The following is a 22862-nucleotide window of genomic DNA, read 5'->3' as shown; positions in this document are numbered from 1 at the left end:
GATCTGTGAGCTGAACAGATTTACTGTTACATCCATGAGATTATGTAAATTAAAATAAATATAATGTCACAGGATGTCATAGGTCAGTATCAAATGAGTTTGAAATTATTATTTGCAGCACAAATAAGGTTTTTTTAGGATTTTTAAAAATCCCTAAAACTGTCAGAAAAAGGTTAAGGCCTAAGCTATTTCTATGTGAGTGGCTAATTTTATTTTTGTTTTTATAATTGTAATACACAAACTATGAAATTATACAAAATGTATAAAAAGATAAATAAATAAATACGCACACATTAAAAAAGCAGCCAAGTCGAATGAGTTTCCTTTTTTATATAGATTAAAATTGAAGACAGAAGCAAGTGGTAAATGTGGTCACTTTAATATTCAAATCCAGTAGATCCAGTTTATGTTCACGTGGCTGTTTTCGTTTATAGTCGCCAAGCTATTATGTGTTTTGAAATAATCTTGTCCGTTATATGTGTTCGTTCGTACGACGAAAGGCAGAATCCTGCAGCTCCAGAGATATATGTTATTCTGCCAGTCGCGCTTTCAAATAGTCTTGCACACTTAAACAGGTCACAAACACCTGCATTTAGCTCTTGTTGTGTTACAATGGGTTTATTGTGTGCATTTGTGGTAATATTTTATTTAAAAAAGCTCTTAAACAAGAATAAATTCGTTTGTTTTGAGCTCGACACTGTACGCGCTGATCGGAGGCAGTGATTTCAGGTAGGCAGCTGCAAATATTTCATTTTCACACAAACAGTTCAAAAACATCTTAATTTAGCTCTTGGTGTGTTCTAATTGGTTGATTGTGTGATATCGCTGTAATAATTTATTTTTAAAAGCTTTAAAACATGAATAAATTCGTTTTCTCTGAGCTCTTTACTCCAGACGCTCGTGATCACAGCGGTGATTCATCTCTCCTATTTCTCACATATCTCTGGCCAGAAATAATTTATCCATGAGCCCTGAACCGGTAATAATCAGATATGTTGGTTTAGCTTGTCAGTGTGAATTAAATCTAAGTATTTGTTTGTATTTTTAACCGATTTAAAAGTGAAAGTAAAAGTCCGGGAATTGAACCTGTAGGGGCGCAATTTCTCTCAGACAATGGAAGTCTGAAGCACATATACTCAAACAGAGGGACAGAGTGAGATGAGATGTCTGACAGTTTTTTTAATTTTCTGTTATCCATACAGTGTTGTAAAGTCGTGAAACTATGCATATTTCCTCAGAATGACTTTTTCATCTGTGTGAAAAAATTATTTGACGTGTTTGGAAGCTGCAATTTAAAAATACAATAATGATTCCCTTTGTAAGGTCATTTAAAAAAATCACCACGGCAAAACCATTCAAGCTATCCAAAATCCATTCACAATTTAAGTTCCTATCAGAAATACTGATGTGTGTTCAGAGTTTTGTGAAATTCTAAGTATGTTATTTGCCTCAAAATCACCTGAGAAGTATTCCAGTTTGACATGTTGCCACGGCAAACAATTTTTTAGATATCAATATCCCCCTTGCAGATTTATATCAGCTGTGTTTTAACATTATTCTGATGAAGTTTGAAGCAAATCGAGTAATAATAAGATGCTGAATTCAAATCATTTTGAAAATGGCACACTTCCTTCTGCCAGTTGGTGGCGCTATAACTTTGACTCCTAATAGTCACATATATGCGATCGACATCATACAACGAATAATATGATGAAGTTTGATTAAAATCAGGAAATGTATGTGGATGGTATTAGACACTTGCTGTTTCTAATTTCTCGCCATAATTTCAATGCCTCGCCACGAGCAAACCGTTCGAGATATCAAAAATACCCTGGCAATTTTTCATCCCCAGTGTCTTGAGATCATGTTGACCGAGTTTGGCGGCAATCGAGAAAAAAACCTATGACAAGTATTTCAAATTCCAGAGCATGTGCTTTTTACATAACTCTAAATAGCTGACTTCCTGTTGGGTGGAGCCTATGACATGCAATACGAAAAGTGTTCGGCACGATGAGATCTATATGTGTACTGAGTTTCATATGAATATGTGCAAGTATGTGTGAGCTATACATCAAAATTTTTGACTGTGTTCCAGGGGGCGCCGTAGAGCCCCTGTGCCACGCCCGGGTCCCAGCCTCTGCAGGCTCCTAAAGGCCACAGATTCCAAAGTGTGCGCAAATTTTCAAGAGTTTTTGAGTATGTTAAGGACCCCAAAAGCCCCCACAACTTTGACGAAAAATTTGAATACTAAACCCTAAATAGCCAACTTCCTGTTGGGCGGAGCCTATGATATGCAATACAAAAGTTGTTTGGATTGATGAGATTTATATGTGTACCGAGTTTCATACGTCTACGAGCAAGAATGTATGATATATGGCCCTCCATATTCCAGGGGGCGCTGTAGAGCCCCTGTGCCACGCCCGTGTATCAGTCTCTGCCCGGCCCTAATGGCCGCAGGTTCCAATCTGTGTGCCAATTTTCAAGACTTTTTAAGCACGTTAAGGGCCCCAAAAGCCCCCGAGACGTTGGAAAAAAATAATAATAATAATAATAAAAAATAATCCTAAGGAAAACAATAGGCCTCTCGCCCTTTGGGCTTGAGCCCTAAATATCAAGAGTGGGCTCCAGACATTTGATAAGAGACTTGTAGAAAAAGGTCCAGTGGGTCGCTTTTTAGCATTTCATCACTTGCTCACCAAAAGATCCTCTATAGTGAATGGGTGCCGTCAGAATGAGAGTCCAAACAGCTGATAAAAACATCACCATAATCCACATCACTCCACTCCATCAGTTAATGTCTTGAGAAGTGAAAAGCCGTGTGCTTGTAAGAAACAAATCCATCGTCGCGATGTTCTTAACTTCAAACTGTTGCTTCCAGCTAAAATTAGAGTCCATAATCCATAACAACACCAGTGAAAAAGTCATCTGGTCTGTATCAGGAGAGAAATCTGCACAGACCAAGCACCATTTCAAGCCAAAACAGTCCAGAACAGCTTTAAATAAATGTGTGGGTGCATTTTGATGTGAGAGAGGAAGTGTTATAATGGAAAATAGACTTATATTTTGGCCAGAAGGAACGGTTTAAAGTTAAAAAAAAAATTTTTTTTCTTATAATAAGTAGATTTTTGGTTCATAAGATGTTAACTGATGGACTGGAGTTGGTGCAGATTATTGTGATGATTTTATCAGCTGTTTGGACTCTCACTCTGACGGCACCCATTCACTGCAGAGGATCCATTGATGAGCAAGTGATGCAAAGATCTTGGATGACCTGAGAGTGAGTAAATTCTCAGCAAATGAAACTTTGAGTGAACTGTTCCTTTGAGATATGAATTCTTGATTTCTGAGGAAACTAAGTCAGATTAAGCTTAAAACAAGAAAAAAATCTGCCAATGGGGTCAAAAATAAATAAATAAATGGCACGTTTTCTTGTTTTGAGCAAAAAAGCACTTCATTTCTGACAAATTAACTCATTTTGCTCCTTAAGTAAATGTATCTTGTTTTCGGAATGTTTAGATTTTAGAACTGGAAAACAAGACACAAATACAGAGGAAGAGCATTATTTGCAGTGTGATGAACGTTATTAGATGTTTGATTGTTTTCAAAACATCTTCAGGAGTTTGTCTCTGGAGTATCTGTGGATGATGCTCCTCTTTGCACCTGCAGGTGAAGATGAGGTCCAGGAGCAGCGATACGGAGGGGCCAGAGAAAAGACCACCGAAGCCACTCGCTAAAATACTCAACACTGAGAAAGAGGGAAGCAAACAAGAGCTGATGAGGAAGAAAACCAGAGCTCGGGAGGAAAAAGAGAGCGGTGAGGACAAGGCTGTTTCTGGGACTTTGAAAAAGCCTTGTGAGATGCAGCAGAGGAGAGCCAGACTGATGGACCTCTCCAAAGAAGATCTCATCCGTCTGCTGGGAGTCATGGAGGGAGAAGTTCAGGTGAGGTTTCACTGCATGATGCCAGTCAGTTTTCCATGGTACAGTTAGACTGAAAAAAAAAACCAATGCAGGACTTCCTATGAAACAATTTGCGCTTAGAAATTGCTTGTACATTTCACAAATAATTATAAAGAAATGGCAAGTAGCAGATTGAATTAAACTTACAATTTTGAAGTAGAAAGACTAAAATAGTATTGTCTTGTAAGACATATTCTAATAATCTTTAAAAGCATCACTGTCATTCAAAGAGGAATTAAATAGCATGACAGAAGAATTACGAAGCTTTATATATTTTATACAGTTATTCCATAAAATATATTATGATTTTACAACTCAAACAGTGGGTAAACTATAATATTTTGGTGGAACCTGTTGTATTGTACTGAGTGCCATGCTTGTATACTGCACATTTTGGAAATGGAAAAGCACTACTGTTATATGTTTGGGGGCATCAAAATATTTTATATATACTTCTATTCATCAGGAAACATTAGATTGTTCAAAAGTGACATTCATGATATTTATTATGTTACAAATTATTTCTGTTTCACATGAATGTTGTTCTTGTGGACCTTATGTTAAAAAAACAAATGCACAAGAATTTGAAGCAATCTGTTTTTCAACACTGATAATAATCAGAAATGTTTCTTGAGCAGCAAATCATCATATTATCATGATTTCTGAAGATCATGTGACACTGAAGACTGGAAGAATGATGCTGGAAATACAGCGGTGCATCACAGAAATACATTACAGTTTACAATATATTCAATTGAAAAACAGTTATTTAAAATTGTAATAATGTTTTACAATATTGCTTTATTATTGATGGGAAAAATGCAGGCTTTGTGAGCAGAAGACTTATTTTAAAAACATTTCAACATTTTACCAACCCCAGACTTTTGACCAGTAAGTAATTAGGATATAGTGTGCATACAGCACACAGTATAGGCTCCATACGATACAGTGAAGACACTGTAAAAGAAGTATGATGTTCTTTACACAGATGATGTCATATGGGTTTATGGAAGCGTACAGCTCTCCCTGCTGGTGCACAACGAGAATGGAACAGTTTGCTCCATGAGACATGATACAAAACCTGGGAAATCCTTTTAAAATATTTCATTTATAATTTTTTTTTATCCAAACCAGTTATTTTTATCATGTTTTTACATGACACATTGACAATTGATCCAGTAAATGACAAATGCTTAGGGAAGGTTTAAAAAAAAAAAATGTCAAAAGTTGTCAGTAAAACATTATTACTGATTGAGAAATATTGATTGATGATTGAAGATTACTGGAAAATATTTTACATGAAAATATTTAAAATTTAGTTTAATTCAATGTGTTCCAATTTTCTTTAATTGTGTTCTAAAATGTCTAAAATAGCTTCTACAGCAAAATTCTTCATTGCAGTATATATATTCTTAAAACATAGGATACTATGCCATACCATGATTTTTATTTATTTAATTTAAACGTGCTATGTTAGAACCAAAGTATTCTTAGTTTGTAGTTTCATGGAAATACTGTGGTATGTGAATATGATGAACATTCAGTACCGTGGTATGCTGTATATCACAGTACTATGGTACCAGAGTAAAGCAGTGATCGTGTCCTTTAGGCTCGTGAAGACATTATCCACATGCTGCAGTCTGAGAGAACACGACCCGAGGTTCTGGAGGCTCATTACGGATCTACGGTTCCCGTCAAACCTCTTCAAGCTCTGCAGAGAGACAGTCTGATGACCAGCGGAGACTTGATCAGAGATGATGTCTATGAGATCCCGATGATAGAGGTGCCATATTCATCTCTAAACCTGAATTAACAATGCAGATTTGAACATGTTGTGCCAGTGCAAGCAGTTTATGATGGTGATGATCATTCTGTCTCTGCAGCTGGACCGTTTGGAGGAGAAGCACCAGGAGACGTACAGACGGATGTTAGAGCAGCTGCTCTTAGCTGAGAAATGCCACCGGCACACCGTCACCGAACTGGACAATGAAAAGCGCAAACACGTCGACTTCATGAACAAAAGCGATGAATTCACCAACCTGCTGGAGCAGGAGAGAGAGAGGTGAGGAGATGAGCTTTACACAGGAATGAATCATGGTTTTCAGAAAAATGTGCTCAAAAAGTGGAAAAAAATGCTAGAATAATCTTCTTACAGTGGATAGAATGAAGCGTGACATAATTTTTTCCAAATTTTTCTTACATTTTATTTCTGAAAGTTTTAGTGTCATTGGGATAGTATTTTTTTTTTTTTAAGATTTAGATTTTCATTTTAATGAGATTTCTTTTTGTTATTTTGTAGCATTTTTTTCATTTTTATTTTGTTATTCTTTTGTAATTAAAAAATATATATTTTAACTGGTTTCATCTAATTTTTAAACATTGGCAATTTATTGAGGAATTGATGAATGAGTTTTTAAAAGGTAGTTTTCCACACCTTAAACCATTTTTTTTTCTCTGAAAGTTGTAAATAAAACAAAGATTATTGGAGAGCGTTTTAAAAGAAAATACTATTCCAGCTTTTTGCTTCAAAATGTATTTTTAACTCAATGTGCTACTTGCTGTTTCCTTGTATTTGCGATTCCAAGTGAAAATTAGTGTAGAAACTTCTTTCTATGTCAGTTTTTTTTTTTTTTGGTGTAGTATAATGTTCTTATATGCAACACTGAAAAAAGGCAAACACTTCTCACCGTAGATTTGTTTTAATTTATTCAATTTTATGTTGCATTTTAAACACACACACACACACACACACACACACACACACACACACACACACACACACACACACACAAAGGGTATTGATTATATATATATATATATATATATATATATATATTGATTCTAAAGAACATTTTCTATTGAATATATTTTCTTTCTTTTTTTTTGTGAGTCAAAATTTTATCATCATTACTCCATCAGTTGTGCTTCTTCATATATTTTAGAAATCTTAAAGGGATAGTTTATTCATAAATGAAAATTTATCATAAATGATTTACTCACCCTCAAACCATTCTAGGTGTATGAGTTCTTCTTTTAGATGAATACAATCTGAATTATATTAAAAGATCCAGGCTTTTCCAAGCTTTAAAATAGCAATGAATGGTAGTTGAGTTTTTGAAGCTAAATAAAGTGCATCCATCCATCATAAAAAGTGTCCCAAATGGCTCCGGTGGGTTAATAAAGGCCTTCTGTAGTGAACTGATGCATTTGTGTGAGAAAATCTACATATTTAAACTTTATAATCCGTTATCTATTCAGTAGCTTCACAAGCTTCATAATCATGAGAGAGCGGCGTTCCAGCGGATGATGTAACACTTTATTTTGCTCAATTTAATGCGTCCTTGCTGAATAAAAGTATTTATAAAAAAAAATAAAAAAAAATGTAAATCAACTGGCCCCAAGCTTTTGAACGGTAGTGTGTTTTATTCCCCGTTTAATATTATGAAAAGCTCTCATATGCTACATTCAGATTATTTATCAAACAATATATTTATCTTTGGAAAATCAGGTGACTCATAACTGCAAATCCTAAACAATTCCTGACAGAGACAATGAGTTCATTCATATTCTGATAAGACCCCTATAGTGGTCGACCACAGTCACGGTCACCTGACTTCCTGTTTACCATCCTGAGCTTGACTAGCAAATGATATTTAGTTTAAAAACTTGGAACTTGGAGGCTTATTAAAACCTGGAAAATGCTCTGTTGTTTTTTTCTGGACTCTAAGGTTCTATGTTTTAAAAGTTTGTAAATATACTGTAAATATAGATTGAATCTTTTGTTTTGCATTTTATTTGCATTGGATTTTTAAAAAGTAGCTCATTTGTGTGATGCTTCATCAAAAAATTCATAATCAAATCTATAAAAACCCAAATTCTAGCTGATTGCAGTGGCACTGTTCAGTCACACTCCTTCCTTCCACATATCACACTTATCTCCAGCCCGTGTGTGTTTGGACATTCCTTCATAATTCTCTCATTTCAGAGATTGATAGCAGGTGAGGTCATGCCAACGCCGCGCCAGCTGGGACGGAGGAATATAAAACTACTGTGTGCTGAGCTTCTAGAGGCGTCTGCAATGCCGTTCCTCCTCAAATTACACCTCTTTCTTTCACATGACAAAAAAGTGTTTTCTCTTGAAGTCCCATATTCAAGAAAGACCGTAATCTGATGAGGACAACTGGTATTGTTCTTTGATTGGTGTATAGTTACTAATTATTTTACCATCAACAATATTGTTTCATCACGTCAAGTCAATATATATATGTGTGTGTGTGTGTGTGTGTGTGTGTGTGTGTGTGTGTGTCTGTATTTAAAACAGTGGGCCACTTTTACTGATCCAGTCAATTTCTGATGGATACATTTCCTTGGTTAAAATTTAGTTTAAGTTGCTAATGTCACATTATAGAAGAAAAATGCATTATGAATGCGCTTTCATGTTTACTGCAAAATAAAATCCAGCATAAAAATAAGGTGTGTTTGGTATTTATAAGGGTTTTCTGGATGGTTGCAAGGTGGATGCTAAGATAGTTGGGATCAATTAACACATCTAGGGGATTTTTTTTCACCCGTTTTATCGTCTTCCAGGAAAATATAATGTCTGATCGCTTGAAGCAATTGTTGCACATCAAAGTCTTATTCTTCTTACTGTAGGTGTGTTAGCAAACATCTCCAATTAAAAATACATCTGGAAGTTTCATGTGCTTTTGATATTAAGGCTGTAATTTAAATCACAAGCACATTTATACTAGACACCAAAAGATGATGTCATTCTATCACTATTCACATGATTTATGATTTATAAGGGTCTTATGCACGTTTCAGTGGATCTGATGATTTCAGTAGATTTTCCCAACTGTTATCCCAGAAAATCACCAACTATATCAGTAAACTTCCTGCAATGATTGAACCTTTTTCCAAATATTATTTGCTGAATAATGATCTTTTTACTTTTCTTTTATTTAGTGTGTCAAATTTGCATTCTTGTTGCATTTCTGAGTGACAGGGTTTCATCTGACCTGAAACTGAGAGTGCAACATTGTTCTCTTTCAAAACAAAACTTTTCCCTTGTATTGTTGTCTGTTCCCATGGGAACAATTGGTTGCATGTGTGAAACAAAATAATTGGGTCATTTTATTGTTTATTTGAGATGGAAAGTGAACCCTAAAAATGATACAGAGGATTTAGTGCATTGACCACTGCTCTAATTTACTGTTTCCTAAAACAATGTTCGGTAACACTTTATTTACGATAGTACACTTTAGACATTCTATTAACAGTAAGTAACTTTGCAACTACATGTCAACTAGCAATTAGTAGAGTATTAGTAGACTGTCTAAAGTGGATTATTGAAATAAAGTGTAACACAATATTCTGACTTCAATCTCAGGGAAGAGACTAAGAGAGGAAAGCTGAGAAAAGAGTGCATGAAAAGCTCTGTGGTGGCTCCGCCTCCTTTGCCCAAACAAGGGCAGAACAGCTCTATGTTAGTGGGATGATATCAGCAGCAAGAGGGGCAATGCCGTTTCACACAACATTCACCTTTCATTCCGTTCATGACATGGTTGGAATGTGATGGCTAATTCAGGGATCCGTTCAGTGATGCTTTGAGCAGAGTAACTTTAAAAACACATTAGGCAGGACCTACCTGGACTCCTTTTCAGCTAGATGGTGAGTTCAAAAACAGTTTGAAATGAATGCAAGTGGGCTGACAGTATTCATTCATAGATCTGTTTGGATATGTTATGTTGTCTAACTGCTGTAAAATTCTCAAAAATGCATAGTCTGGAAATTCAGATCATGGAATAATGAATGAAATATTATGTAGACGCAAATTCTGGCACTTATTTTGCAAAGGACATGGTCCCGCAGAGCTAGATCAGTGTAAACATTCACCAGCATGTTGTCATAACGTTCACCTTGGAGATTGAAAATGTTTCTTTATTGAGACTCAAATTCAGACCCAGAACAATAAAACCCACAGAAGAAGTGGATTCAAAGGAGGAATCTTTATATTACCAAACTTCAGGGAGAGGAAGAGTAGATATAACCACAATCTGATGTGATCCGACCACCAAGAGCTTTAGAAGCACAGCAGCTGTGGTCAAAGAGTTCTCGTGTGTTCTGATTGGTGGATGATGATGATGAGTGGATAAAGACTAGAGCAATCAAATAGTGAGAGAGTGATTTGCTCACCTGGTTATGATCATGGATGTTTCGATGTGCAAAGCAGTTTGGAATGGAAATATTGATATTTTATTTGTTAACAACATACTTTTTGTACCTTAATTTCAGTAAATGTTATGAAATTATAGAACTAAGCCAATAGTAGCGCTGGCGGTGTCATTTGATGTGGATGAGAACTTCGGATTGTGAATCATTTGAGTCAGTTTGAGAGTTCGGAGCGGGTTCGCGAATCATTTGAGTCTGTTCGGGAGCTGGGAGCGTGAATCATTTGAATCAGTTTGGGAGTTCAAAGCGGGTTCGCGAATCATTTGAGTCAGTTCGGGAGTTCGTAGCGGGTTCTCGAATCATTTGAGAGTCCGGAGCATGAATCATTTGAGTCAGTTTGGCAGTTCGGAGCGTGAATCATTTTAATCAGTTCGGGAGTTCGGAGCGGGTTCGCGAATCATTTGAGTTTGTTCGGCAGCTCGGAGCGGGATTGTGATTCATTTGAGTCAGTTTGTGGATCGCGAATCATTTTAATCAGTACGGGAGCTCAATCGGAGTGGGTTCGCGAATCATTTGAGTCAGTCCTGGAGTTCAAAGCGGGTTCGCGAATCGTTTGAGTAAGTTTGGGAGTGCGGAGCATGAATTATTTGAGTCAGTCCGGGAGTTCGGACCGTGAATCATTTTAATCAGTTCGGCAGCTCGGAGCGGGATCGTGATTCATTTGAGTTAGTTTGGGGATCACGAATCATTTTAATCAGTACGGGAGCTCGATCGGAGCGGGTTCGCGAATCATTTGAGTCAGTCCTGGAGTTCAAAGCGGGTTCGCGAATCGTTTGAGTAAGTTTGGGAGTGCGGAGCATGAATTATTTGAGTCAGTCCGGGAGTTCGGACCGTGAATCATTTTAATCAGTTCGGCAGCTCGGAGCGGGATCGTGATTCATTTGAGTCAGTTTGGGGATCGCGAATCATTTTAATCAGTACGGGAGCTCGATCGGAGCGGGTTCGCGAATCATTTGAGTCATCTCCTGGAGTTCAAAGCGGGTTCGCGAATCGTTTGAGTAAGTTTGGGAGTGCGGAGCATGAATTATTTGAGTCAGTCCGGGAGTTCGGACCGTGAATCATTTTAATCAGTTCGGAAGTTCGGAGCGAGTTCGCGAATCATTTGAGTCTGTTTGGGAGTTCAAAGCTGGTTCGCGAATCATTTGAGTCAGTTTGGGAGCTCGGGAATCATTTGAATCAGATCGGGAGTTCGTAGCGGGTTCGCGAATCATTTGAGTCAGTTTGGGGTTCGTGAATCATATCTGTATATAGATAGGCATTTTTAACAAATTTAGTAGCTAGTTCTAATTACGTCGTCCCCCGTGTTTAGGTGTGATATGTGAACTCCTATTTTTTATAACAGTATCAAGTATATTCAAAAACTAAACAAATCTTGCCTAAAAAGTGCAGGCATCTAGGCTAATGTAAAGTTACATGATGAAGTCATACTAGTGCGCGTGGAGCGTGTGCATTTTGAGTGCGTTCTTTCACTGCATTATTCGGTGTATTCAAATGCATTGATGAATGCATATGAATGATCACAAAATTCAAGATATGGGGAGTAGAAAATGTATATATTTATATAATTTTATGTAGTTAATCAACATCACATGCAGAGTGCCATTTCAGTTTTTCTCCAAAAATCAGCATGATTAAAATGTGATATTAATTTTCTACAAACAATCATTTAATTACAAATGCAAAATGTTGCAGAATAATGTAATATATGAATGAATAATAGCCTAAAGAACCTTTGTGGCAAAAGGGTTCTTTCTTGTCATTATAGAACCTTTTTAGCATAAAAGGTTCTTTGGAGTTGAGTAAAGAACCCTATGGTTCTATATAGAACCCCAATGAACCCTTTTTTCTAAGAGTGTAGACTTTTCTTCAGGTTTCCTTGTTGGCACAAATTCCTGTTGTGATGTGCTAGTTCACTTTTTGTCAGGTTGGAATTTATTAGCACATGAGCTGTTTCTATTTTGTAATCATGTAAGCATGAAATGTTCAGTAACTATTGTCAGAAAAAAATCACTGAAGTATTCATTCACTGTTCCTTTTCTCACAACTGTCATGCTTGTCTTTTTCACACATAGTTTTTCAGTCACTTCTCACAATACTTTTATTATGATATTCAATAATGTGGTATGACACAGGTATTACAAGGAGAGGGTGACTTATGAGAACATAACCCATGTCCCCATTTTTCAAAACACTTATAAATCATACAGAATTAATTTTTTGAGAAAGTAAAAATGCACAAAGTTTCCTGTGAGGGTTAGGGTTAGGTGTAGGGTTGGTGAAGGGCGATAGAATATACAGTTTGTACAGAATAAAAACCATTACGCCTATGGGATGTCCCCACTTTTCACAAAAACAAACGTGTGTGTGTGTGTGTGTGTGTGTGTAGATAAACAAATATATATTTTGTAAATAAAATATACACAATGGTTGACTCTCTCTTTGGTCTCGCTTTGTTGTTTCTGATTAACTTTAATAAAAAGGACTGTATAATTGAACCTTTATATGAATTATTAATTATGAATCTCTTTCTCTTTGATTTTCACCAGACTTAAGACACTGTTGGAGCAAGAGAAGGCATACCAGGCTCGCAAGGACAAGGATCACAGCAAACGTCTTGAGAAAGTTCAGGAGGAGCTGGTAAAGTTGAAATCATTTGCCCTGATGCTGGTGGATGAAAGGCAGCTTCACGTTGAACAGATTGACCAGCAAATACAGAAGGTTAAGGATCTCAGCAAGAAGCTACATGAAAGAGAGCAGCAGTTGGAGCTCATCAACAGCAAAGCTAAAGAAGACAGTCAGAGGATCCAAAGGCTGGAGCTCGACCTAGAACATAAGACCTCCAGATTTTCACAGGAACATGAGGAGATGACCACCAACCTGGCCAAGCAGGAGTTTGAAAGTCGACAGCTGCGTCTAAAGATGGCCAGCCTTTCACGCAGGATTGAGGAGTTGGAGGAGGCCAATCGTACGCTACAGAAGTCTGAGGAGGACCTTCAGGACCTGCGGGACAAAATAAGCAGAGGGGATTGTGGGAACTCAGGCCTCATGGCTGAGCTGGAGAACCTTCGGAAGAGAGTTCTAGAAATGGAGGGCAAGGATGAGGAGATCACGAAAACAGAAGCGCAGTGCAAGGAGCTAAAGAGGAGGCTCCAAGATGAGGAAAATCACAGCCGTGAGTTGAAACTAGAGGTTGAGAAACTGCAAAAGAGGATGGTGTACCTGGAGAAACTGGAAGGAGCTTTCAATTTGAGCAAATCTATATGTGCCCAGCTTCACAACAACCTGGAGAAAGAAAGAAACTTGAGAAAGAGCTTGGTATGTGAGCTGGAAACAGTTAAACACCATATCAAAGAACTTGAGTGCTCAGAATCAAGGCTGGAAAATGCTGAGACAGGTTTAAAGGATGACTTGACCAAACTAAAGTCATTCACGGTGGTCCTAATAGATGAGAGGAAGAACATGGCAGAACGAATAAAACAGGAAGAGCAGAAAAGTGAGGAGACTAACAAACGGTTTAAAGCTGAACAATGCAAAGTCATGGAGGTCACAGAAAAGCTGATTGAGGAAAGTAAGAAGCTTCTTAAACTAAAGTCCGAAATGGAGATGAAAGTGTCCGCTCTTACCAAGGAAAGAGATGACCTGAAATCTAAACTTGTAAGTGAAGAAGAGAAACGAAAGGATCTCAGTATAAAGCTATGTCAGATACAAAGTAAAATGGATGAGCAAGAGGAAGCTGAGTGGGAATCTTCAAGAAACAGAGCTAATGTAGACAAAGTTGGGTATCCTGATGAGGACAACAAGGTGAAGGAGCTTACTATGGAGATTGAGAGACTAAGGAACCGACTTAAACAGCTTGAGGTTGTGGAGGGCGATTTGTTGAAGACAGAGGATGAGTACGACATGCTTGAGAAGAAGTTCAGAACCGAGCAAGACAAAGCCAATGCCCTTTCCCAACTCCTGGAGGAGATGAAGACGCAGATCACCAAGAACAAGGCCATAGAAAAAGGAGAGTTGGTAAGCCAAGAAGCTGAGCTGAGACTACGCTGCAAGAAGGAAGAGGCCAAAACGAGAGATCTTCAGGTCGATGTCCAAGCTCTAAAGGAGAAGATTCATGAGCTCATGAACAAGGAGGATCAATTATCTCAGCTTCAGGTGAACTACACAGTTCTCCAGCAGCGGTTCATGGAAGAGGAGGATAAAAAGAAAAACATGAGTCAAGAAGTTCTCCAACTAACTAAAGAGTTAGAAGCCACGAAGCGTTACAGCCGTGCCCTTAGACCCAGCATGAATGGAAGGAGGATTGTGGACGTTCCTCTCACTTCCACTGCAGTACAGACCGATGCAGACATGAACAAACACATCGAAGACGAGACTCCAGCTGTGTTCATCCAGAAGTCTGTTCTAGAGGAAAATCAGATCATGAGTAATCTGAGGCAGAAAGGTCTCAAGAAGCCGACTGTGTTGGACCGTTACCCGCCGGCGGCTGCAGAGTTTGGGACGAGGAAGTCTTGGAACCCTTGGATGAAGAAGAAAGAAGCGGTTACTATCTCTCAGGGAGTTCAATCAACCAAGGAGGTCAATGGAACAACATCACGCTCATCACCAGAACTGATAATGTCTCAGAAACCCGGTCAGCCCCTTCATATTAAGGTGACTCCAGACCATCAGAGCAGCACTGCCACTTTGGAGATCACCAATCCACGTGCTGAAGACTTTTTCTCCAGTACCACCATCATCCCAACTCTTGGGCTGCAGAAACCACGCATAACAATCGTTCCGACTTCTATGATGCCAAAGTCCAAAACCAATGAAGGGCCAGCTGAACGGACAAAGTCTCCAGTCACTATAACGGCCATCTCCAGAGCTAAATCTCCAGAGAAGGGTAAGGGCTCTTACTCGGAGCATCCTGCTTCTCCTCTGTCCATCATAACCGTAAGCGCAACTCCAGTCTCCCAGACGTCCATCTCCCAAGAGCCCCATGAGATGACCACAGGCAGGGCTGTGTTCAAGTTGACCCCTGAAAAGCAGACGGTCCCAACGCCCATCCGGAAATACAACTCCAATATTATAACCACAGAGGACAACAAGATCCACATCCACTTTGGGTCACCAGGGTTCAAGAAACCTCAGGACGACAGAAGTGGTTCAGTTATGGTTTGGCCTAATGGTGTAAGTTCAGACAGCAAAGAGATGCAAACGGGGACAGTTCTGCGCGCTCCCAGACAGACGTCAGCTAATGTCGGAAACATGATCCAAGGAAAGATGACCAGCAGCATCACAATAACCCCCATCACCTCGGCCCCATCCAGACCTACTCAATCTGTGGTGAGTACCAGATTCATTACGTTGTCCCACTGTTTGGATTTTAGAAGATGCGAAACATTGCGATAGAAAATTGAGTGTGCATTTATGCCATAAAATGACAAGAATAGTCATTTAACAATAAATACTTTGTGATATTCTGTCCCTAAAAACAAAATGATCGTATTCAATCTTTTATATTTCAGTTGCTTCTGAAATGTTTCAAAATGATATCAGGGGGTGTCTGCTCCCTAGATAGCTCTCTTTCAAGGTATAGATAAATCAAATTCAATCTCCCTATCCATTATCATTAACTAACACTGGAATGTACTGATGTGCTTGTCACACAAAAAAGCTTGTCAAGAAAATGCATTAAATAGTGACACAAACTGACCTGTCCCCTCATGTTTAACCTGTTATAAAATTGAATAATGTGTGACCAGAACTTGGCTAACCTTCCTATCCTTGCCTAGCAAACCTACTAAATCAAGCACCAATTGTAACAAATAAAATATAATTTACATGTGCAAATATTGAATAGTATTTAATATTAGATTAAAAAACATAATAAAAAAAATAATAATATAGACTTTAATTTACTTGCAGGAAGTGAAGGGCAACCCTAAGTTTCTAAATATATATATATATATATATATATATATATATATATATATATATATATATTATATATATATATATATATATATATATATATATATAAATTATATATATATATATATATATATATATATATATATATATATATATATATATATATATATATAATTTATATATATATATATATATATATATATATATATATATATATATATATATATATATATATATATATATATATATTTGATTTAGTTTTATTTATTAGTATAAAGAAAAAATATATATAGTAAATAAAAAAAAAAAAAAAAAAAAAAAGAAGAAGAATACTTTAAGACTTAGGCTTAACATTCCAGTATAACATATTTTGTGAATGGCCACCCTATTTATTTTATTTATTATAATATATTCCTTTAAACTATATATTTTATTGAATTTAAATATATTTATATTTATAAACAGGTTAAAAACTTAAATTTTCAGAAACAGAAAGTTAGCCTGCATAATTACAAACACAAAATGCCCTTGCTTTGGCAAACACATGGTCAGTGAAAACTGAAAAACTTCCTAAAATGTGTTCTCATATTTCCCTTTTCCTTTCTCTCAGCACGGAACGGACGTGCAGTCATCTCGCTCCACGGCAACACGAATCCCCATGTCAAAAGGTATGAAAACAGGGAAAGCGGTCTTGTCCACAACGACACACACTGAGAGCCAGTCTATGAGAATTGAACTGAGGAAAACTGCAGTTTGCAGCTCTGCAGCCGGAGCCGGAGGAAATAGCTGAGATTAGCTCATGTTAATGTGGCACTGGAATTGAATCCAAGCACTAGCGAACTCAATGAAATCTGAACAAAAACGTTGCAATGTAAAACAAAGCAATTATTGGCACTGGGGCCTTCATTTCCAGATTGAGATACATTATTGTAATATTGTAAATACTGTATGTTAAATCAGCCTTCATGTACAAACATTTATAGTTGGATCTCCGAAAAATGGAATGTGTGTGTGTGTGTGTGTGTTTTGGACTTAATCTCTTTAGCTAACGCGTCACTGTTTGATTTTTTTCCCCTTTAGTATTTATTTTTCCATTTACCATTTCACTAAGGTTTTACCCTGTAAAACTGCTTGTGGAGGTTTCCAGAGGAATGGAAATGAATTGTATTAAATGTCACTGAATGAATTTTGTGATTCCACTAAATAAATATATTATTTTGTTGTTGAGAACACATAGAAACATTCTGTTTTATTTTGTATTTTGGGTTTATTGATTATTTATATATTGAGACTGTATAGGAAATGTTATTTATTTCTATCATAATGAATGCATCTACAGTATAAGGGCATTGATCTAAGGTCAGGAAACCTCCATGAATTGTGAATAACATTCTAAACCATATAGATATTAGTTAAGCATGATTTACAAACTGATTCTCATGATTTAGCCAATTTTAGAGACTAAATGTTCTGACGGTGAAGGAATTTGATATTATTTCTAAAATTATACCAATGCCTTTTATTTTCTTTCAATTCAATAACACATTCTAAATCAACTTTGATCAATTTTGTTTTGTACGTAAAAGTTGATAAACATAAGCATCACATTTCTGCTTCTAAACTTTCCCAAATATCTCACCCCATAGGTGTCCACTGTAAGCAGTAATTGTATTTATTTGTATAATCTGAAGGAGGAGTCTAAATTACCGGCAAACAACATTATTTTACAGATTTAACCTCCACTGAACCCAGAATATTCCTATAATGAAGGATTTGACACACATTTGGGACATGTATTGCAAAAGAGAAAAGGTTTCTAAGCAAGTTTAGGGCCCTTCATTTTCATGAGAAAATGGTCAGTTAATGTTTTAGGCTCCTATGAGAATAGTTCAGTCAAAATAAAAAAAATTGTATTTGTTTCTTCATCAGATTTGGAGAAATGTATCATTTTATCACTTGCTCAACATTGGATCCTCTGCAGTGAATGGGTGCCGTTGGAATGAGAGTCCTAACAGCTGATAAAAACATCACAATAATCCACAGCACTCCAGTCCATCAGTTAACAAGTAGTAAACCAAAAATCTGCTTGTTATAAGAAAATAATCCGTCATTTAGGTTTTTTAACTTCAAACTGTCGGTTTATAATCCATAACGCTTCCTCCGGTGAAAAATGTCTGTTGTCCGCTCACATCAAATCAAAACGATGCTTGGTCTGTGTAGATTTCTCTCCTTATTTAGACAACTTTTTTCACTGGAGAAAGTGTCATTATGGATTATGGACTTGAATTTTAGCTGGAAGCAAAAGTTTGAAGTTAAGAACATCTCGATGATGGATTTGTTTCTTACAAACTCACAGCTTTTCACTTCTCAAGACATTAACTGATGGACTGGATTGCTGTGGATTACTTGTGGATTATTGTGATGTTTTTATCAGCTGTTTGGATTCCCTTTCTGACGGCACCCACTCACTGCAGAGAATCCGCTGGCGAACAAATGATGCAATGCTACAAAAAAATAAAAAAAACCTTTTTAGATGAAGAAACTAATTCAAGATCCTGATTGTGTCCTTCTGCCTGATACAAACTCGGCAATTACACAAATAAAGACAGGGCTTTTAATTGATCCATTTACCATTAAAGGAACAGTCTGCCCAAAAAACGAAAATAAAGTCACCCTCATGTCGTGTGACTTTCTTTCCTCCGTGATTTTTTGCAGAACGTCCAGAATTATCTTTTTCATATGGTTCTGTTTGAGCTCCAAAAAAGCTCTTAAATCACTTTCAAACATGCTTCCAATTCATTTAAACAACATTAGCAACAGAAGAATGACAGTCAGATGGGTTTGGAATGACACGAGGGGGACTGAACAATGACAAAGTTTTTATTATTAGGTGAACTTTAAAGCTTTGTCTTTCTCATAATAAGCTGCTGTTTTGTGTGTCACTATCAAAGGCTTTTCAAATCAATTATTTCCATTTTCACAGACTGACAGTGTTCATTTTCTAATCCATCCATGCGCAATAACAGGCTTTGGCAGCTCACTGGATTCAACGGCGTGCTGCGATTCCCAGAAAACAATCGGAAAATTGCTCTGATATTTTCACCATCCATAAACTTGGCTGCTCAAAAGCTTTTAACATGAATCGGTGAAACTGATTCTTTCCATGCAGTGGTTAAACCGTGGGCTGGAGTGTTTTCTCCTGGAGTGTAGGTTTGATTTGGACATTGCTCAGGACATACAGTAACAGACAACACCCCTTCCTCATCCAACTGTCCCAACATTTTTGCACTTATGATAGATTATTGACCACAGTTTCATACCATCTAAGTCTCTAAACATGCTCATAATTAATAAAGAAAGCTTTTTTTTGCAGCCAAAATTACAACAACAGTGATTACATATGCATGCGTGTATATTTAATTGTTTGAAAAAAAATATTTCTAGGGACAATTTAGTAGTCACTGGATATTGTCTCGAGCATCGCTAATAAATTCTACACCCTTGGTTTTCACAATAACTCACTTTCCCTGTTTTATCCACAGAGAATGTTGTGCTCCATGTGAATCGAGAGCCACGCTGAGGCTGTTTCAGATCCATACTATGCCTGACAGAGAGGTCTCTACATTTGCTTTGCATCCAAATGTAACAATAGAACGAGGTTTGAGTCAGTCAAAGCTGGTTCGAGCACAAGGATCTGAAGTGTTGCTCCATATCTGCATGCATACAGCCTATATCATCAATTCAAGACTACAAGACAGTCTGACGACAGATTACTGAACACTGGATGTTTACCAGACAGTAAAGAAAGAGATCAAAGTTGCACAGAACGTGGAAAGTTGTGGCATGTCAGAAGAAGAGAAACAGATGCGTATTTTGAGAGTAAAACATGGAAAAGTCTACATGTGATCAAAACTGACCTCATTTACTGCCATGTTTTGTTTAAGTCATTTTGACCCAGAGAGGATTTGATTTTTCCCAAAAAATGCTTTTAAATGTTACAGCATTAAGACTACAACCTACTCACACTGGGTATACAATAGCAGGTTTCCAAATAAACTGGATAACTTTTGCACTTGGATTCAATCTTTTCATCAACATGTTTTCTTTCATTTAGAACAGGTTCATGCACTTCAGCTTCTGAGTGAACATTGCATAAATTATCCACAAATTATGCTTTTTTTTCCCTTGAAAACTGAGGTGCTTAAGCTCAAATCAATGAGACATGATCAATTCAGTTTCTAAAAGAAATACAAAAATACTGTGCACATTGAAAGCAAGCAAGTTGTCAAAAAGACTGAATCCAAAGATCGTTTAAAAGTATATTACAATAAGAGATTTACAAGCAAGGAGCACCAAATCTCGTTAAATATTCTGTTTCACCCGGAAATGTATTGCATTATGCATAAATTGGACTATGTAAGGAAGTTCATGTTGACTTGAGATATGCAGTGGTCTAATGTTAAATCATATGTTGTTTGTTTTGAAAATGACTGGTTAAAGTGTCATATACTGCTGGGAACAGTTTATTGATCATTTATCAATCTCTGCTAGTATTTAATGGTGGTATTGATGTGTTAAAAGAATGAGAAAGAATGCGAGAGGGTCAGTTGGGGGAAAGGTGCATGATACTGTATGTTTAGTTAAGTCTGAGTATTGCCCACACAGAACTGTATTTCATTTCACTTATAGCATATGGCCTCTGTGAATGCAGTACGAGCTCACTGAACTGAAGTGTGTGTCTGCCTCTATATGAAACGAGAAATTCACCCAATAAACACATTTCTGAAGCACGTGACTTCATGGTCCGCTGGATGTGTTATAGTCTGCACCACAAACGTCTAAGGCTTATAGGGACAAATTCAGATTTGCATTGGTATGTAAGGCAATCATGTTAGTACAAAGTGGCTTTTCATTTAGGGCTGTCAATCGATTTTAATGTTTAATCTTATGTAGGCTAATCAATCTAATCTAATCAATTGTTTATTAATCACACATCAAATTAAGATGAGAAGTTACCCACAAAAGCTCATTTCAAGTCATTACTGTGTCACATGAGAAAAGAAGCTTTTTATTTCCATTTTTTCAACTATCCCTTTAATTAGAGGATTTTTACATTTACATTTAGTCATTAAGCAGACGCTTTTATCCAAAGCGACTAAAAAATGATTTTTTATTGTTTTATTAATATACAAATATGAAATATTTTTTATAGTGGTGTCAAACGATTATTTGCAATTAAGCGTAATCAAAAATACAAGTTTTGTTTACATAATATATGTGCTGTGTATATTTAATATGTAATAACACGGTTTTGCACATCTACAGTCAATGTGAACTTAACAAATGCAAAGTGATATTAAATGAAGATTAAGCTCTCTGACTGTGGAAGGTAGAAAAGTATGATTATATTATTTAATCAGTGATTCACTTCATGTTACATGGGCTTTTCATGTTTGAACACTGTAGTGTGCAGCGTTCCTTGTCATTGTGACATGCTGGAAAATAAATAAAAACAGGAAAGATTATTTAAAATTGTAATAATATTTCACAATATCACGACTGATTTAATACATTTTTATGCAAATAAATTCAGCCTAGGTCAGCAGAAGAGACTAATATAATAATAATAGTAATAATAATAAAATACATAAATAATACTGACCCCAGTCTTTTGAATAGAGTAGAATGATATGATTTAATTAGAACAAATGACTCATGCATTAAAACTAATGAAACATATTTTCTAAATGATTTCATACAAATTCTTGGTTTACGTCACTGTAAAACTGATATTTGTTATAAAAAAAAAATCAAGGTTATTTAAAAATAAAATTCTATAAAGTACTTTTAAATATTTTTGTCAAACGGTGTTCCCCGTGAGCCTCTGTAGCAGTTTCCAGACGGCAGATCTCCAGCACTGCCGGAAAAAACAGAAACTCTTTCAGGTATGATTGTCACTTTTCTGTAACACATTGTCATCTCTCAAATGATGAACTAATGTTGTTGTCCCATAAAGTCTTTGCTAATAATTTGCATTCTCCCTCAAGGCCTAAGAGTGCATATTGTGCTCAGATCGTATTGTTTTGTACACACGTTTGTGATTGTTTTCATGTTTTATAGGTGCTTATCAAAATGTTGATTTATGTTTCATATTTAGGCGGCCAATGGGATTCTGGTTCATCTGAAGGGAGGAGTCGGTGACACTCTTTATTGTGCAACTAGGGGTCTCACAGTATTAGGTATATAACTGCAGGGTGTTATGGGTAATTGCTTCAGTACATGGTTGCTTAGGTCCTACCATGTTACTGTGTGTTTGTAAGGGTGCTATGCATGCTGGGTAGTGCCCACACCCAATGTCTATATATGGTCTATTCTTCTCTGTACAAGCCGCATTATTTGATGTGATGTTTAATACGTGCCTTGGCAAGCACAGATATTTTGTTGAGTTAATAATCAAGACAAACTTTAATTGCTGATAATTTATATCACTTTTCAGGAACGGTATTTGTCATGAACTAGTAAAGGCAGCTCTCGCTCAGAAGAAGGACTGATACCAGCTCCTCTCCTCATTTCTGTGATGTTATGAGCTTTTCACACAATATTTATTCCTTAACTTGGAAGGTAAAAGTGACCAAATTGATTTGAATAAAAAAAAACTGTGGCCTTCATTAACAGACAAATCCTGATTCTTGCACTTTACTCATTAAAAATTACAAATTGCATAAAGAAAATTATTATTATAGATTATTGCATATTCA

General features: G+C 36.6%; 1 protein-coding gene across 4 annotated transcripts; it reads left to right on the top strand.

Annotated features, from left to right (window-relative positions):
* The first annotated feature begins 3650 nt into the window (after positions 1–3650).
* LOC113093338 (filamin-A-interacting protein 1-like) lies at positions 3651–20896 on the top strand. 4 transcript variants are annotated; one of them, XM_026259159.1, is made up of 7 exons: positions 3651–3942; positions 5570–5743; positions 5844–6022; positions 12738–15516; positions 15699–15763; positions 16715–16772; positions 19647–20896. In XM_026259159.1, the coding sequence occupies exons 1-7, from the start codon at positions 3673–3675 to the stop codon at positions 19665–19667; spliced, it is 3546 nt and encodes a 1181-aa protein (XP_026114944.1). In that variant the 5' UTR covers positions 3651–3672; the 3' UTR covers positions 19668–20896. The 4 variants fall into 4 exon arrangements, with proteins under 4 accessions (XP_026114944.1, XP_026114946.1, XP_026114945.1 ...); XM_026259161.1 differs by lacking the exon at positions 15699–15763 and having other exon boundaries at positions 19647–20895; XM_026259160.1 differs by lacking the exon at positions 19647–20896 and having other exon boundaries at positions 16715–17336.
* The last annotated feature ends 1966 nt before the right edge of the window (positions 20897–22862 follow it).

The sequence above is a fragment of the Carassius auratus genome, unplaced genomic scaffold (genome assembly GCF_003368295.1).
Source record: "Carassius auratus strain Wakin unplaced genomic scaffold, ASM336829v1 scaf_tig00214968, whole genome shotgun sequence".
NCBI classification, from domain to species: domain Eukaryota; kingdom Metazoa; phylum Chordata; class Actinopteri; order Cypriniformes; family Cyprinidae; genus Carassius; species Carassius auratus.
This window is presented reverse-complemented; position numbering and strand designations above follow the sequence as displayed.